This window comes from Platalea leucorodia, assembly GCF_965183815.1.
Source record: "Platalea leucorodia genome assembly, chromosome: 5".
In the NCBI taxonomy this organism is placed as follows: domain Eukaryota; kingdom Metazoa; phylum Chordata; class Aves; order Pelecaniformes; family Threskiornithidae; genus Platalea; species Platalea leucorodia.
Window position 1 is genome coordinate 440,544 of NC_138827.1, and position 18,680 is coordinate 459,223.

General features: G+C 42.5%; 1 protein-coding gene across 1 annotated transcript in view; it reads right to left on the reverse strand.

Annotated features, from left to right (window-relative positions):
- The window catches only part of MAPK8IP3 (mitogen-activated protein kinase 8 interacting protein 3), a gene marked incomplete at its 5' end in the record, with an annotated part of 78,541 nt that overhangs the window by 43,015 nt on the left and 16,846 nt on the right, over positions 1 to 18,680 (reverse strand). The window contains 4 exons of the mRNA XM_082313849.1: positions 1,949 to 2,093; positions 9,578 to 9,669; positions 10,437 to 10,507; positions 11,293 to 11,413. Coding sequence (XP_082169975.1) covers positions 1,949 to 2,093; positions 9,578 to 9,669; positions 10,437 to 10,507; positions 11,293 to 11,413 — 429 coding nt within the window. The remainder of the gene's footprint in view (positions 1 to 1,948; positions 2,094 to 9,577; positions 9,670 to 10,436; positions 10,508 to 11,292; positions 11,414 to 18,680) is intronic.

The window sequence follows — 18,680 nt, forward strand, 5'->3', positions numbered from 1 at the left end:
AGATGCTGGGTTATCAGTGAGATCCACTCAACTTCTTTCAGAACTTCTGCAATGGTACCGCTTAAAGAATTACGCCTTAGCAAGTCTGTGGAAGATGGATCTAACCCCAACGTCCTCCCAGCTCTTCTCTAAAACTAACTCCTGCCACATACGCCTGATTGCTAGAGAGCTCGAGTGCATGTTCACACCATAGTGTGCAGCACTGCCTGGAGATCCCAAGGAATAAACTGGCTCCAGAACCAGAAGCTGGTTGGTCTCTGTGCATTTTGGTTGCTGTTGTGTCCTTGCAGCAGCGTTGTGTTGTCACAGCACTAGTCTGAAGAAACACATTCATGCTCTATCTTCATTTCCACCATCCTTAATTAAGTTATTGCACTGTGGCGTTGCTATTCCCTAATTCCAGGCAAAGCTCTCCAGAAATGACTGTGGGACCTGACTGGCATTCTGCAAGTGGCTACGTTTCCCAAATTTCTGTGCCTCTAACACTACAGCAAGGGTTGGGTTCCAAGAACAGTCTCCATCCTATCCAAAGATCTTGCTTTTGGATTTCCAACTTCCATGATTGCAGAGGGCTGACAAAGTGCTAAGATTTGTGCTGTGCTAGGCCTGGCTGCTTTACAAAGGCAGTGTTAAAAAAGGGAAGTTGCTGCTTTGTTTTCTGCATAAATTTTGAATTTGTCTGAATTTCTTGTGCTATGCATCAAGGAGGCCACTCCTGCAGAGTCCCTCAGGCCAAAGTACCATTAATGTAATCTGGAGAAATGCAGAACGGATACAACAGTAAGTTGGGTTTTTTCTTTCTTTGTTTTTTTCCCTCCTCTTTGCCTTTACTGCCTCAATATATTTTACAGGATTAGTGACTTACAACTTCTCAAAAGGAGAACAGTCCTTAAACATGACATATGAAACACCTGATGTTCTACAAATTCCAGGCAGAGAGAAAGTAAATTTTATCAGACCCTTTTAAAGCAGAAGAGAAGCTCTGTGAGATACTGGTGGACATACTGTAAGCCATGCTGCGTAGATGCACCACTGGCTCTCAGGCCTGTCACCAGGCATTTGTGGAACATCATTCAAAGAGAGGAATTTGGTGGGATCCTAAGCACAAAGACTTTGAGAAGTCTACAGGTACAGTTCCTGGGAAATGCGAGTCACCATGTGTAGTCTAAACTGTTAACAACTGCAGTGAGCTGTCAGCTAAGGGTACAACATCTGGGTCTTTGGGCTCAGACCAGTCTCCGAATGGCAGAGCGGAGCACTACAAGCAACAGGCAGAACCATGCAGCTGCTTCAGCACAGTTGCAATGCTGTGAGGTTTTTGGCAAGCCCCAGTGCAGAAGGCAGCGTATTGAAGGTGACAGGCGTATTGAAGGTAGACAATGCAAGTCTAGAGCAATACAAGGAACTGAAGACCTTTAAGCACAGTGCAAGACTCGGGCATCCAGAGAAGATGAGGAGCCCTTTTTACTGAAGACAGGAAGGCCAGAACAGCAATCAGTCAAAAAGGACAAACACTGGAGAGCAAGTGCAACCCAATGCCTGGTCCCAGCTGAGGTGCAAAAGCACTGCTCTTATCAAGGGGGAGAGAGGGGACAGGTTCCACCATTTCCTCTCCCAAATAAGCTATAAAAAAAGTGAAGGGTTTATCCTCCCTAAATCTCTATCTGCCTCCCCACACATTTCTTTCACCTTGGGGCCAGCCAAGTAAAGGAGATTATCACTGAGACAAGAAGCATGAGGAGCTGTGTCAAATCCCTCCCGTACCATATACCAGATCTGCAAAAGAATATCTTCCCACCTACAGCACAGTGACCAAGGGAGCAGACACACAGCAGGGAGAGGCTGCAAAGGGTTATGGACACAGATTGGTCTCCATCTTAATGAAAACATGGGATGCTATTGACAGTGGGAGAGTGGGAAACCCCTGCTCTGTGATGGTCTATAAAACCTTGTAGCTGGAGTTGGACTGCAGCTGGCCGAGGTCACTCAGGTGCCAGTGGTCCAGTGTTGGGACGATCTTGGCCCCTATCTGCCCACGTACCATGCCATCCGTGAGGGGGAAGACATTCAGAGAGTTAGGACGTTCCTTCCTGCTAAACAGAGAAACAGAGAGAGAGGGGAAACCAATCTGTTAGCCGTTTACAAGGTTCTTATAGAAAAGAAACAGCACGCTAGCTTATGTGAAATATTAGTCACTAGAAATTGAATCGCACTCCTTCCCGTCACGTAGCAGCTGTATGAACTCCCAGCTCCCACACTTCCATGGTGTTGTGTACTCAGACCCATGGTGTCTACTGCTAGAGCCATACATCTTCCTGGGGAGACTCCAGGAGGGAAGGGGCCAAGTGACCACAACAGGCATGGCTGACTTCTCCATCAGTATGAAACATTTTGGGGGAATGCAAAAGTGCAGGGAATCATCAGCCAATTTAAGCTGGTGTATCTTCTGAGAAACAAAGGTATGGTAGGAAAACAAGCCACAGCAAACAACTCTCATGGCAAAAAAAAAAAGCTTCCATAGATCCTAGAGATGTCATCACTGGGTCAGGGAAGAGGCTTTTAAGAGTCATCTACATGGCACTTCTGTACATGCCACCCCAAATCTGGTTAGCTCTAACAGCAGAAATCAGAGGGGTTTGGATCTCTTCCAATATTAAGCAAGAAAAATAACACTTGTACTCTCTGATCCCCTCTCCATATCCATATTACAATGCACTCAAAATTCAGAAATTAAACAAAGGTATAAATGAATGCATCATTCATATTGCCAGATGTCTGCAATTATGTTTTCTTTACCCTCTTCTTTCTGGCAATTGCAGGTGACTAGCTAGCTGTGTGTTTGATTCTGAATACAAAAGCTGGCACAGGTTTTGAGACCAAGTTCCAGTGGGAGAAAATCTAGAGCAAGCAGTGGAGGTGGAAGAGGCTGCAGCAGCATGCCGGAACTGGCAACTGGTTTTGTGCCAGAGAAGCAGGCCTGCAGGGACAGAGCACGCATCCATTTAGGAGATATCCCCAGCAGCCTCCACTAGCTGGATTCCAGTGGCCCTGCAGAGATGAACTAAGCTGGTCCTCTGTGTGACATGCACCCACAAAGGGGTTCAATGACGGTACTTCACCTACTCTTATATGGGGCTTCTGCTTATTGGTGCAGGGTGACAAAATCCACCCACCAGTATTAATAACAGTAGACCTTCATGGGCCTTTCTTTAATGATCATCAGCACTGGTCTGATGACCAGGCTAGGCAACCATCACAACCACCTCACCCGTGACTGCAAGTGAAACGACTGCAGCAGGACCTAAGGCCCCCCAGGACGTATGTCAACACACTAACACAGGAGATGGTGCATGAACCGGGTCATTTATGAAGAAAGGAGTTGGAGTGTCTAGCAGAGGAGACAATGTTTGTGGAGAAAACCAAAATGCCCAGCCTTTCAGTTCTCAGCACTGCCCACCAACACAGCGTGCCGCACCGCTGTGTCAGTGTTGCTCGTGCTGAGGAATAATCGCTTGCTGTGGCCTACCTTGGACAGGCAGAAGGGGCGGAAAGGTGTTTCCAGTGTGGCCCAGCAAGGAGATCTGGGATGCACTTTTCCTAAGAATCTGCATTAAAATCCTCTCCTGAAGATCTTAAGGACTCATACGTGGAAGTTTTACAGACAAATCCTCTTACAAAGGCAGCATATAACTGGATTTCAGAGGAACACAGACCATTGACACAACCTGATTAACCTTACTTTCTTTTATAGAGAAGATGCAATCATCTTTCAACAGATTGAAACCCAGATTCATATATCATAGGGATTATCAGCTTCCTTGTAGCCTTTCCACTCAAAAGGCATCTTGGTGCTTGTTACTCTTAAATATTAACAATCGCTGAAGGTTTATAGAAAACATTCCACTGCTGTTTGTCTAAATACTGATTTATGACCTCTAACCTGCCTGCTCCTAATACATCATGACGCCAAAGTACATTTACCTCTGTCTGTCTTCCTGCATCTACCTCTCTTTATCCTACTGCTATCATTCCAAGACCCTGAAAGTTTCTAACAAACAGCTGTGTTTTAAGTTTCTAAATAACATACTAGGGAAATTTTTCCCCTAACATGAAATCTTCAACCCTGGCACTGTACTGATCTAACCGCCACAGAAAGTATAGTCAGTTATGTATAAGAGATTATGGAGAGATTCAAAACCAGAAATTAGAACTTCATGCCACAAACACACAAAGTTCCTAGCTTTATAGTTGAACAAATAACTCAAGGGTCCCAAAGAGTCTACTGCAAAAGAATTATTCTTTTCAGAGAGAATAAAAAAATTAGGCCATTTTTTGAGCTGCTTTAACCATTAGTTTCATATCTTTCCTCTTCTTCAGGTTACAATTCAGGTCTTAAGGCAGGTGTACATAGCTGGAGAAAATTTCCTATAACTGCAAAACATTCCTTGTAGAACAAGTGGTGCAGCCAGAATATCCAACGACATGCTAGAATATAAATGCTTTTGTGACTATGCCAGGATGGTCCAATGTAACTCAGTGGCAGCACTGAGAAATACGAGCCATCCCAAATGTATGCTGAGAGAGACATCGAATTATACCTCCTCTTTAGGTAATCTCTATCAGATTTCTTTTGGGAACCCACAGCTTATTTCTACATGCATGTACAAACACATGCACATTTAACATGCAAGCAGATACAGCACCCCACTGCATGTACAGGGAACATATGAACTTCACAGCCCCTGCTGAACGGAGAACAGAAGTACAAAGTCTCCGTAGCATCAGAAGCTGTAGGATCTTCAGGAAAGGATTTTAATATAGATTGTTAGGAAATTTCCTTGCTGAGTTTCTTTGGAAACACCTTCCAGCCTCTTCTGAACCTCCCAGGGAAGGGGAAAGAGCAAACACTACAGAAGAGCTAACATTAGCTTTGCAGTCTTGGGGTTGACTACCAGTCTTCAAAGAACTTAAGAGTATCCTCAGGGCTGGTCTAACTTCTGAGTGCTAGAGTAACCTTCATACACCCAATTCTTTCCAGTACAGAGTGACTCTTAACACTTGGTTAGTTCCACCTCGTGTTAGTTACACGGTAAACAGCAAACTCCTCAATAAAGGTCTGCAGTAGCCAAAACCTGGGATCAGGATGCTCTGCAAGTAACATCCTAAAGCTTATAAAACCTAACAAAACTATGATTTGTTTGCCAGCATTTGAAGATAAGAACTGCTCTCTTTGCAGGCTCTGGGCACAGAACTTGCTGCCCAGCCCAAAGTCAGAAGTGCCTCCAGAGAGCTCCTAACAGTGACATGCATTTTCTGCCCTGCTCAGAAAATATGCAGGCCTTGTACTCTATAGTAAAATAAGGGAGAAAAGACGACTTTTTAAAACATTCTGGGACGTGCAGTGTAAATGTCCAATCACAGAGGACTGATCCTGTTTTGGGACCGAACTTCTGTGTCTTCTGCGTTTGAGTACACAAGCTTCTTCTTGACATGTTATCCCAGCAGCCTGGTGGCTCCCTCTGCCTCACCCAAACGAGCAAGTCTAAGACAGGTGCCAGTGGACAAAGAGGGCAAACAGGCCAGTACAGTACATTCCCAGCATCACACTGTTGCCACTCAACAGCACCCTCCAAAACTAGGATTAACAAAGTTAAGATGCAGCAATAGGATTTACCTTTTCCTCCATGACTGGCGATGACTGCAGTGACAAACATAACAGCCAAAACAGAGCGGCAATCGCACAAAAAGCGAGACAAAAAAACAACCATTAGAGAGCAAAGGTCATGCAAACGTGCAGCCCTACAACAAACATGGGGTACGCATGCACCTGTAATCCACACCACGTGGAAGTGTGCACCGTACTCATTACCTGTCTTGGGCGGCAGTAGATACACCCCCCCCAACAGTTCTTGCACAAACTTCTCCCAGGTGACAGGCAAACATACTGGGTGGACTTACGGTCTTATGCAAATATGCACCCCTATGCAGTCTAACACACCCAAGCACATCCACAAATGAAAATAAATAAATGCACTCAAATTTGTGTAACAGGCCATGAGAAATTATACCCAGGTCCCCCCAGTGCACATCGGTGCACCAAGACACACAAACGCTGGTGCTCACCCCCACCCAGCTGTGCAGTGACACAAAAACACACACCTGACCCAAGTGCTTGTGCACAAGCATGTACAAACACAGAGCTACACACACACGCACGCACACGAACAGTGCAAAGCTTGAAATGAAGGAAAAAGTCCCGTTTCCCACTGGCGGTTCCTACAAACTCAGATCATAGCCCCTTCAGGGGCTTTCATAAAGTGTTTCTCTTTTTTTATTCTCCAAGGAGACTAGCAATATGCCACACTTAAAAGGGTAAAAGACTAATTTCTCTAACATGAAGAGGCAATTTTTGATGAAAATTTTGCCCTTCATCCCAGACAATGGCAGTCTCGCAGTAACACTTCTCACTGTGCATCTCTTTAATGGAATTACAACAATAAAACCACAACTAATATTAACTTATTTGAAAGTCAGCAACGGAAAATCTCATTAAAATCAATTTCTACCATGCAGTCTAACCCAAATTTGGCAGGTGCACATATGAACCACCCTTTAAAAGAGAGAGGCCCTAATCATGCTTTTGCGTATGGTACTTTTATATTTTACTGTGCAAGTACTTCCACAGATATACTGTTATTTACAGAAGGATAAGTGGGAAGGGAAACACACTTATCCCATTTCAGCCGTAACACTATGATCAGACCATGTTCTGGGAGCTCACTGTGGGCTTCCAGACTGTGAGGGGAAGAGAAGGAGGAAGAAAAATAGTCTAATAAGGGAGATTTTCTGAACAGAAGAACACCTACAAACTACTGGTTCTTTTTAGACCATGTCTCCTCTTGCTTTCCACACCCCTCATGCCTGTCTCTTTTTCCTAGGAAGGCTGCCATATATATTTTGACCCCCCCCCCCAAATAGATTTTTATATTTTAGACAATCCAATTTTAGCCAGATCCCAAATACTGTATTATGTAATTGCTTTTATTCTCCTAAACTACTCTGTTGCAAAGCTAATTTACTGTTTTGCAGAAAATAGAGCACAGAGATAACTTACTATACAGCCCACTCGACAACTACAACAGCCTTTAGTTACTCCTCTCTAGAAGAAATACTGCAAGACATTCTTTTCTGAAAAGACTATTTGACTGTCAGAAGAGGAAAGGTAAATAGTCCCCCTTGATTCACATATAACTGTGTCTTTCCTTCCCTTGTGTAAGGCTTTGATAGCCTTACAAATGAGAGCATAAAAATCTTATCAACTGATTCAGAATAAATAAAGGATCTTTGAGATACCAGTATCTTCCAGCTGCAAGTTATCCTTGTAGCCAAGGCTACAGAAGTTATCTTTAATTATTATGGGAGGTAATGAAATAGCAAATAGACAGTATTGGAAAAAATTCTTCACTGAGAGGGTGGCCAAGCACGGAACAGGCTCCCCAGGGAAGTGGTCATGCCTCCGAGCCTGTCAGTGTTCAAGAAGTGTTTGGACAATGCTCTTAGACACATGGTTTAACCTTCAGGTTGCCCTGTGTGGGGTTGGGAGTTGGACTCAATGATCCTCGTGGGTCCCTTCCAGCTCAGGACATTGTATGACTCTAAGGCTGAAGGGAATCTGGCAGGACTCCCAGGCTAGCTACCAAAGTTTCTGAAGATTCACGTCTTTCACTGCTCCCTTTCCATCCTTCAAGCCTCTTCCATTGACAAGGTGGGGTTGGGTCTCTTTTTCTGTCCCTTTTTCTTTCTCACAATACACAGCCAAAACTTTGGCAATTTGAATTCAGTCTTTTCCAGAGCAGTCCAATGCAGCAACAGGGAGCCATAGCAGACAGAGGGAATTTACATGTCCTATGCCAAGACCTGAAATTTCCTTTCTATTATATTACCCCAAAACCAACTGACATTCTGGTATTTATGTGTTACAGACTTAAAAACAAGTTACTAAAATAGCCTCACTTATTCTTCCTTTATTCTTAATGTATTTCTTTATTCTTAATTTCAAATGATTTTGCTCTTTCTTCATCTTCAAATTTTGCTCAATGCTCTTCTTTTGCATTTCATCATCCCTACCAGATGATACTTCAAAAACCTTCATGGCTTTCCATTTGTCTGTCTTCCCAGTATTTTCATCTCAGTATCTTTGCCCATGTTACCCTTTCTGTATAGTCTGACATGCCATCCCCACTCCTTTTCTTAGCCTAATGCTTCCCAAAGATTTGGGTTTTGAGTGAAGCTCAGTGATACTAACCAGCTGAAGTTCACAGATATTAACCAAGATCAGTCAGACATATTTTGTAAGAGACAAGGGAAGACACACCTAGCAGGCCCTCTTTTCTGAGTATTCCTGGGCAGCTGGTACTGTCTCTGTCTATTTTTCAGACCAACAGCTCCCATGGCTTGTGGTCAGCACGTGTGCAAAACCTTTTAACATTCCTCAAGGCCAGAAAAAATGAAAAAGTCAAGAAAAGACAGGCAAGGACAACAAAAAGATTTAATCTCCTGCAGCATATTACTTGGTCAATAACGTTCCCCTGGAAAACATTGGTTTTGTTTAAAACTTGCTGGGTTAGACAGTGTCACTATAGTGTTAATCATCTCATTAGCGTGTGATGATTAACACAAATAGTAATCTGCCATGCATAAAAATTGCCACTGAAAACATCTTTTTTTATGGTTGAGTGACTTAATAGATTATGCTTAATCTGAGTAGATTATGCGTTATGTGATCTATTACATCTCTAACTAGTATTCATGAAACATCACTTTTACTTCTCAGCCCACAGGCAATGTTACTGGTATACAGTATCGGAGGGAAAGCATTTGGTTCCTTCACATACCAGTTAAACCCAGATGTATCTGTACTGAAATCAACGTAACTGCAACTTTTGTGCTTTAAATTTGTTCTAAGATTACAAAAGACTACTTCTTCTATATACTGAACTTATTTCCCACCACTGCCTTCTTTAAGCAAAGGCTGGTTCTTACTGGTTTGGTGCTCTGAAACGGGGGGCGTGCAGAGAGGGAGGAAAATCAATTTTTTGCGCATAGGTAGGTCCATTGGGTGATTGACTTACAGAAAGCTTCCCTTGAAGAAACGGGGGGGGGGGGCGGGGAGGAAATCCTATAATGGCTAATGCATTTAACTGCTACGGTTTTGCTGGCTATCACACGTACAAAGACACACACACATGCACACAAATATTTTATTTGACACCTCCATCCATTTTATAGATTAACCTTTTATATGCTACCTGAGAATACAAATGCATTTTTCCAGAGGCCCCCCCATCAATAGCAGCATGACAAAGCCTAAGCTTTGTAACAGAACACATAAAGCTCCTCCTCTTCAAGCCTTAGAAAACATACCCACAACTCACCCAGAACCCATTACAAAAAAGCTTCAACCACAGTCTGTGCCCACAGGGAAAGATCCTACTTCTGGTTTCTCTCTCTCAAATACGCGCAATCGGTTTGTAAGTTCCCGGATGGCATACGTTACGTGGAGAGGTTATGGCCCTACCTTCTCCCAGGTAGACTGCCTTCAGTTTGATTATTTCCCCCAACTTGCTGCATCTTGGATCGCTCAATGTGTTCCACGTAGGTCTGGATCATCTGTGAGGAGAGAAAAATCCATAAGCCAAACAGAGAAGAAGAAAAGACTCATGTTCTGCTTTTGTTTGATCTTCTCCAGCATCCATTTCCAATTCCCTTTCTTTTTTTTTTTTTGCACATCTCCTTGTCTTTGCTCTTGTCTTCTAAGCTGATGATGTAAGTGAATGGACTAATCTGACAGAAAAGTTGACAGCAAATAGTGTTGGAAATGACTTAAGCTTAATCTCATAACAGCAGAGCCATGAAAGAGCATATCCAAAAATAATGTACGATGTCTCCCGGAGGCTCATGGGCAGTGGGAGATGAGGTAGTGGGGCACTGTTCACAGAATCATAGAACAGTTGAGGTTGGAAGGAACCTCCTGGGGTCCATCAGGTCCAACATCCCCGCTCAAACAGGGCCACCTAGAGTAGGTTGCCCAGGACCATGTCCAGGTGGCTTCCGAATACCTCCAAGGACGGAGACTCCACCACGTCTCTGGGTAACCTGTGCTAACGCTCATCATCCTCACAGTACGGAAGTTTTTACTCACGTTCAGAGGGAGCCTTCTCTATTCCAGTTCGTGCCAGTTGCTTCCAGTCTTGTCACTGGGCACCACTGAAAAGAGTCTGGCTCCATCCTCTTTACACTCTCCATTCAGATATTTCTGATGCTCCCAAAGTTCAGAAGCTCTAGTCATCACTAGTATTATAAAGCTGAATTCTTTGACATGACTTTACTTTAGGCTAAGAGTTTATTTATTTAGAAATAATGAGATGACATCCTACCTCTGTGTGACGCTGATGTAGAGCATTATACTCTTTCTTCATTTCTGATTCACGTTCCTCCAGTCGTGAAACTACCAAGAGAAGATTCCGACCATTAGCTAACACACATCAGGCTCTCAAAAGAAAGTAGAAGCCTCAAAGCATATTTTGTTAGAAATTAATTTATACCTACTGAACAAAAACTGAAACAGAATAATGCACATTGTGGCATCTGGTCTTCATTACAAACTCAATTCATGGGTATCCGCTGTTCCCAAAATGAGCGGACCAAATAGTGCAATAAGACCATAGAAGCAGAGCTCTTCAGCAGTAGACTGGTGCCCCGGAACTGTCCTAGTTCGACAACAATTTAAATCATCCTCTGGGATGGGTGCCTCTGGCTATTTGAGGAGCAGGAGTACTGGATGAAACACCAATGAATTCTGAGGGGAACCTCAGCCAACAAAACACAGCTGCACATGTTAAGGAAGTATGTGTAAAAATAAATAAATAAACAAACAAGCAAATAAATGTGATAGTTTATATAAGAAAAAAAAAAAATTGGAGGTTCTATGCAGGGACAAGGAGAAACTGGAAACTAGATTCAAAAGCTTCACCAGTGGTCCAAATCTTGCAACTGGAGAGACTGAGCATGCCCCTCACAATAGAAGCAACAAAGCCTCTACTAAATTAGTGTGGATACATCCCATCCTTTAGAAGGCTCAGAATTTTATACCAAAGTAAGGGGTAACCAGACATTTCAGGCTTTGCATAAATCACATTAAAATAAAAAGTATGAAAAAATATTTTCAAAGTAGCAGTATATGTGTGTGGAAGGCAAAGTATATAATCATGTCTGGTGTACAACTCTGCTTACTCTGATCTGCATAGTTTTTGGTCTTCAGCTCCAGCTGTCGAGTCTGAAATTCAAGGTGTTCCACTTGGATTTGTAGTTCTTTCTTCTCCTGCTCCAGTGCATCTTCAAACTCTATAAACTTCTGCATACAGAAGAAGCAGAGAAGGAGGCACAGATGAGGAATACGTGTGAAATGTGTTTGCCCTATATGACTTTTCCTTTCCTCACAAAAAAAAAGAAAATTTGAGAGAATATAAAGTACAAAATAGGAAATAAGAATTTTTAAGTACTGTAATTAGTCCAATAGCATTTAATCAAGCTGAATAGATTATGTTATATGAGACTATATAGCTATATTTAATGTATAATTAATACATAAACTATGGTCCAACACGAGTTATGTAAACCAGTGCAACTCTATCTTCAGCAACATTGATTCCTGTTAATTTGTCACAGAAGAAAAATTCTATTTCTATTGTCATATATTTACAAATACATGTCAGAAACCTTCAGACCAATTCTTCTATTTGTGCAGTTTTAGAAAGCTTCATCTATAATTCACGTGGTGGGTGAGTTTTGCAGGAATGTGCAAGTCTTGTGGAAAAGTTATCCACAACTCTGGCAGCCGAGAGCAACCTCTGCACCCAGAGACGGTGACCTGCCCCAGCAGCAAACTTGAGAAGGGCTCTGTGGTATGCGGGAGCAGAGGGAAGGAGGAGGGAAACAGGCAGAGGAGGAGATTCTCACAGCAGAATTTAACAAATTTATACATAGCAAGAAAAAGCTTGGCTAGCTGCTCTTGGCAAAGAAGGGAGGGAAGGGATCATTGCTGCTAACTCTCACTAGCAAGAACAAAGTGGCAGCTGTGCACACAGCAGTGTGGATTCCTGCACAGAACATTGGTTTGAAGGAAAGATTTCTACAGATACACTCATGTCACAATGAAAACGCAACAGAAAAATACAGGTTATTATATCTGTAAATGTCACTTCTGACCTGGGAGCTTTAGTCACACTCTGCATTGGATACTAGCATGCACAGCAAAGAAAAGTAAAACATGTGAAACATTCAATTTAGCTCCACCATAGCACATTACTCTTGATAAAAGCTTTAGTCGCAGTTGCTTTCATGAAATATTTAAACTAAACAGGGTCCCTGGAAAGTGAATAGCACCCTCAAACCTCTGAGTATACTTAAGCAAGCCTGGTTCTTGTGCTATACGTGGTCACGAGAGTTTTTCTGCAAAGAACACTGATGCATACCCATACGCAATAATGACCCATAATCCATACTTCTGGACTCACAGTGAGCTGGTTCTAGTAGCACCCCTGACACAAGCTTGTCGAAAAGTTCGTAAGGCTCAGAAAATATTTTCTCTGTTAACCACATACATCCTCTCCACAGCAAACCAAGTCTAAAGTGCAGTCCCACCACACTTACATGGATACTGAAGCTATCTCACTAGCTTCAGAACAAGTCCTATTCTGGCCTTACGAACCCAAAAATTCGAGTCTCATTACATTACTCCTGAACAGCTACATCCAAGGAAGCTAAAACAAGAGAGTTGTCTGCATCAACTAGTCCAATAATTCAAACACAAACTCATCAGATGAGCAGCAAGAGCACGACTGGGGCTGGGAGCAGCCCTGGATTCAGAGCTGCAGAGGAAGAGAGCGAGCAGGAAATAAAGCCGAGACGGCTTTAATCTACCTGTAAGATGTTTATCGAACAAGAGGAGGCTGCAGGAGGTAGCTCAGGGCTATGAGCAGCTCACAAGGGTGCTTGCTCCTGGCCCTGCCTCTCTTCCTCTCCGTCTGTTTGCAAAACGCTCCTTAGGTTGAGCTCTAACAGATTCACCAGCACATGCACATCAACTGGCTGAAATCTCCCCTTTCTAGAGGTATGAATACTGGGGAAGAAAAGCCTTCTCTCACCCTCCTCTGTTCTCTGCACAGGGGAAAGTATTGCTCTCTGCAAATAATGCCACTCAAGAGGGCATGGCAATTTTAATTTAACAAAGTAAAGCCTCATCGTACTCTTAAAAGAGACAGACTCTGGTGAAAATCATTTTTGGATAAGATTCCCCGGGAAACGAATGCATTTAAATGCACAGTAAGATCATTTTGTTAAATTCTGCACATGAAACAATATGCACAGTATTCGACTGCATTCTCAGGATAAGCCCTGTGCACATTTCATATTACTTTTACTGCAATAATTAGCAGTGACACTGGAGCCATCATTATGTTCATGAACTGGATTTCTCTCTGTAGACGACTAAAAGGCTACATCATTTATTATTCTTGCAGACTTTTAAAACTGTTCAGTAAATTCATCTGAACAATGAGTCAGTTTTCATTCCTACATACCTGTATTTATAGAAACATTCAAACGCGTTTTAGCCACGTCTCATTTTCCTGCACTGGGTGTTCTGCAGTGCCTTTAAGCTTTAACTGGGCTTTTAACTTTCTTTTCCTTCCTGCCCAAATTTATTGCAATAAGGGTTCCCCCTCCCCCCCCTTGTTTTCCAGCAGTATTTTCTAGAAATACCAGAAAGGCCAATACCTTTCTTCCACTATAAAGGAGTAATCTCAGAGGCTAAACATTTACTTTTTAATTAAATTTTAAGACTGTACAAGGTTTTAGATTTTTAAGTAAGCATTTTTTCTCTGAGATGTCAAATAAACATTGAAATCCCTTAGTCACTCACAAATATCCAGCAATCTGTTTTATGGATTTTGAGAAATTTATAAAGCAATCTGCTTTATAAATTTTCAGATTTATTCCTGAAACATTTTCCAGAATAACAATATAATTTCAGAATGAGTAAAAAGAAAAAAAAAATCGTAACCAACACGGTTACACTGACCAACAAACCTAGAGAAGCAGCAGTTTAACTTGCTCCATTTGGAGGACTGATGGAAGCTACACCAACAAAAGAGCTATTTTTCTGGTATAATCTCCATCTCCTTGCAGGGTTTTGCTGGAACCACTCTGTGCTAAAGCTGTATTGACGAACCCTTTTAATTACAGCCAAGGGCTAAATCCCCATCGCATCGCACTGGCTCAGCTTTCCCTACCCTCTTGGCTCAAGATGCCCTCCTGCTCCGAGTTCTCCATCCAAGAGCACGCCACCCAGGCCAGGCAGGAATGAGGCTTTTAGCAGCAATAGAAATGAATAGACTTTAAGGAAAACATTCACAGATTTCTCAACAGTAAATAAGGAAGCAAAAAAAGGTACAAGCCCAATTTTATTCCCACTATGTAGGTCATCTTTAATAGGATTCCTGGATTTGCTACTGCTGTTTTGGTTTAATGAAGAAGAAACTGATTGAAAGATTAAGTCTTCTACAAATATGGCTCAGTCTTTTTATTCAGTCCTGTCTATTTTGCAACCTACAAGTAATCAAAGAAACAGAAAACTAGAAATCAATTAACCATTTGGAGAAGAAAGAGACATGGAGACAATAATATTAAAAATGAATATCACGCTAAGTATTCTCAAGGAAGAACAGCATTTCAGATAAATGTATTGCAGCATATCCTGTCCTGTCTGCTGAAGAGATCGAAAGACATTTGTGCGCAGGGACCCAAGGGCTCTTTACTCTCCCTGTCTGCGAAGCACCTTTTAGCTGCTCCTGCATCCGAAGCCATCTCACCTGAGGTTCTCCCTGTGCACCAGAAGGTCTGAGAGCAGGGAAAGTCCCAGATCCAGAGAGGAGCGAGCAGCCACACCAGCAGGACGAGGCGGAGAGGTTTCACTGCCGGGGCTGTCCCCGAGCACAGCGCGCTCCTGATTGAGGAGACGGCTTAGCACACGCTGTCACTGCTGCTCATCCTTCACGGTACAAGTGAGCTCTCATCAGGGTATTCAGGCAGGCTTTTTTTTTTTTTCTCCAATAAGCCGGCAGCAGACATTTCATATAGCATCCAGGGAAGAGCCTTACTAGCCACTAAAACCAGCAGAGATTGAAATGACCTTGTTCAGAAATACGAGCACATCCACAAGCACAACTAAGCAGTGCCAGGAGTTTGGGGAAAACAGGCACTTCAGGTACATTTGTATTAGTCTTGTGAAGAACAGCCTCCAGAGACAGAGACAGCAGAGGCAGCACTTTGTCTACAGCATGATGCTGTGCCATGGTCCTCAAGCCGTGGCTCGTGGACCACGGTACACGGCTGTGGATGGCCCAGCCACGCAGCATCACCTGGGCTGGCTACAGTCTCTCTCCTGCCCTAACAACCTGCCAGGCGCGTCCCCCAGCACACAGCAAAGTCCCTACCACATGGCGCTCTCTGCACCAACCCTTGCCTTCCCATGTTGCTGGAAACTCACCAGGGCAGGAAAAACAGAGAACACAAACTGAATAAAGTAATTCAATTTTTTTTTTATTTTTTATTAACCAGACTCACAGAGGCAGTTATGCCTTAAAACCAAGCACATATTATTCGGTGAATGCAGCTCAGTAAATAAACATCCATAGGCATTTCACATTTTGCATTTCTTTCAGAGGCGGGGGGCGTACAATCCTGGCCCTGCTGAAGCTGTGGAAATGTTCTCGGTAACTTGAAGAGCACCAAGATTTCACCCCGACCTTTTAAACCTCATAAACAGGCAGAGGGGACACTCACTTGAAAGTCACCTTCCCATCTGAATATTTTCCATCTGTAATATTTACAAAAAGCACCAACAACAGTTATAACAGAAAAAGAATCCTTCTGGTTTACTTGTTTCTTGTGGTTTTCATCTAAGTTTGTGCGCAGCCAATCCTATCTAAATGCTGCACAAATGTTCGATGCACAAAGATGAAGCTCCATGTGACTGTGGGTGCTAACTAAAATCAGCAAGCCTTCATAAGGGAAAAGAATATTCACATGAATCAAATTCATACTTCTGGCCTCAGAAATAGTACAAATTCCAATGACTTACTGAAAGCAGATACTGCAGATATTATTCTTGCTTCATGATAAATATAAATATTTAACAGGATAAGAGTGGGCCAAAAAAAAAACCAAAAACAAAACCAAAACCAAACAGCATAGCCTTATAATCTTTTTAAAAACATCTTAAAATAACTGAGATACACTATTTACAAAAAACCTCTGACACGAATTAAAATGCCCAGGGTACTAAGTTTAAAAACTGAAATGCAAATTTGCTGACTGCATTCTTTCACTTTAGTGCTGCCAAGAAGGGAAAAAAAAATATGGGCTGGCGAAGAGTCACAGGCTTAACTTGCTGCTATAACCCGCCCTTGATTTCAAGGGGTTCCTCATTTGCAGAGCCAGGTACTGCAACTGATTTTCTCTGATGGTTTCACTGCACGGAGTTTGGTTCAGACCCACACCTCGGTGATTTCACAGCTCCCAGCTCCATCTTTATGGAGATGCAGTAAAGATATTTAGAAAACAGAAATAAAAAGGACCAGATAATTCCACTGATGGTTAAGAAAAAGTACTCTTTTTTTTTGATCCCACTATGACAAAGTAGATGAGTGCAGTGGAAGAAAAAACAGCCCACGCTCCCAGTAGTTCTCAATAGCAAGGCTGACCACAGTGTTAATATTTTTATTATTTTTTATCATTTTTACTCTTTTTTCGAGAGCCTCTATGCTTGCTTTCAAAGAATAATTTCTGAATATGAACAGTTACAGTTAAATAGTTAATCACCTCAATGATGTAAGAAAATGGAAGTATGAAACTGCTATATATAAAAATCAGTCACATGGATTTTTTTTTTCTGCTAGCCTCTATCCCCAGATTTCAAGCAGGATAACTGGTCTGTAATAACCCAAGATTATGACAAACAACAATGGCTCACACACTAATCTTTACAGGGAAAATATCTAGCATAAAATCATCTTAAGGTGAAAGAATGAGTATTCCTCTGAAAAGCAGTGGTACAATGCAGATCGCTTGGCTTCCTGCTTTACTGCCTTTTGCAAAGGAAGAAAATGACTAAAAATAGTAGCATATAATCAGAAATCATCACATCACATCAGTGATAAATCAAGCAGAGAGCCAGAGATGCACATATATGCAGAAATCTTATTATGTGGCCTTAATCTGTGGTGGCTGGTACTGTGTGCAATGTACCGCACACCACAGGGAGCATCGCGGGTTCAGTCGCAGACCCGTCCCCTCGTCCCTTTGCTGGCAGGAGGTGGCTGCGGGTGCAAAAGCAGCGCTGCACGAAGAAGCCAGGAATACCCACCTGGGAGAGGCAGGCTTTCCTGGCTAGGAAAAACAGAGGTCTGTTGGTGAAGCGGGGAAGGGCTGGTGCTGCGGATGACTTCCCAGGGGAGGTCACCTCACCTGCAGGAAGCCCTCAGACGAGGGGGGCAACACTGGTCGTGTAGTCCACCTCACAGCTTCTTGGCAGCACTTATTAGGTTGGCAATTTAGGGTGTTGACAGTATTTTGTCTTAGAAAGCCATGACAAAGAAAAGAGGGCAACTCCTGGCTATTTAAAATCTGACCTGTTCAAAATCAAGTCTCCAGTCCCATTATCAGGCCCACTGCTGATGAGTTTTACGTGCTACTCAAGGTGAAGACCTTGTTCTGCTCTCTTAACAGGAGCCATTTCACTCAACAGCAACTTCACAAAGAGAGATTACTTCCTTATGAAGCAGATGTCTATACCACATAGTATTTGACACTCAAATCAGCAAGTCACACTGTCTTATTGTAGCTCCTGTACAGGCAATGGCCACAGTCGGATACCAACAATGCCAGAGCTTCAGGAACAGAGTGTTAAATCTTTTCACTTTGACAATCAGAAAAAGGATCTTTAAATTAAGCCACTCCTCAGAATTACGGTGGTCATCAGTGAAATGCTCCCTCAGGAAATACCCTCCATTCCAATCGTCAGTATCAAGGGAATTCTGCTTCTCACTTTATAAGCCAGCACACATTGATGCAACTACTTTTTAGAAGAGCATTAGAGAACTGTGTAAAAATCAACAAATAGTTAAAAATCTCAAACTATGAATAGATGTTCAGATTTTTATCCCTATAGGCATTTTATATAAAATCAAGTCATTTATTTAGCATAGCTGAAGTAGAAGATAAGGGAATTGAGTCTTGTCTACCTTACATCAACGTTAACTTGACTCCATTGCATGAACACATTCCTAGTTTCTATCAAGAAGAGAGGCAGTACAGACATATTTAGTGTTTCCCTTGTGAAAACCAAGGTTTTGCAAATATTTAAAGCCGCGCTCCCTCGCTGGTCTCAACAGCTGAAATGTACCCTCACACAAATAGAAAAATACAGCCATCAGCCCACTCACAGTGATAAAAGCATACCTGAATTTCCAAGTGTTGTATCTAACTTGACATGAATTTTAGAAACATTTTGGCTCCCTGAGAGCAGAGTTTCACTAGGAGGTAAAAATGGACTCCTTGCA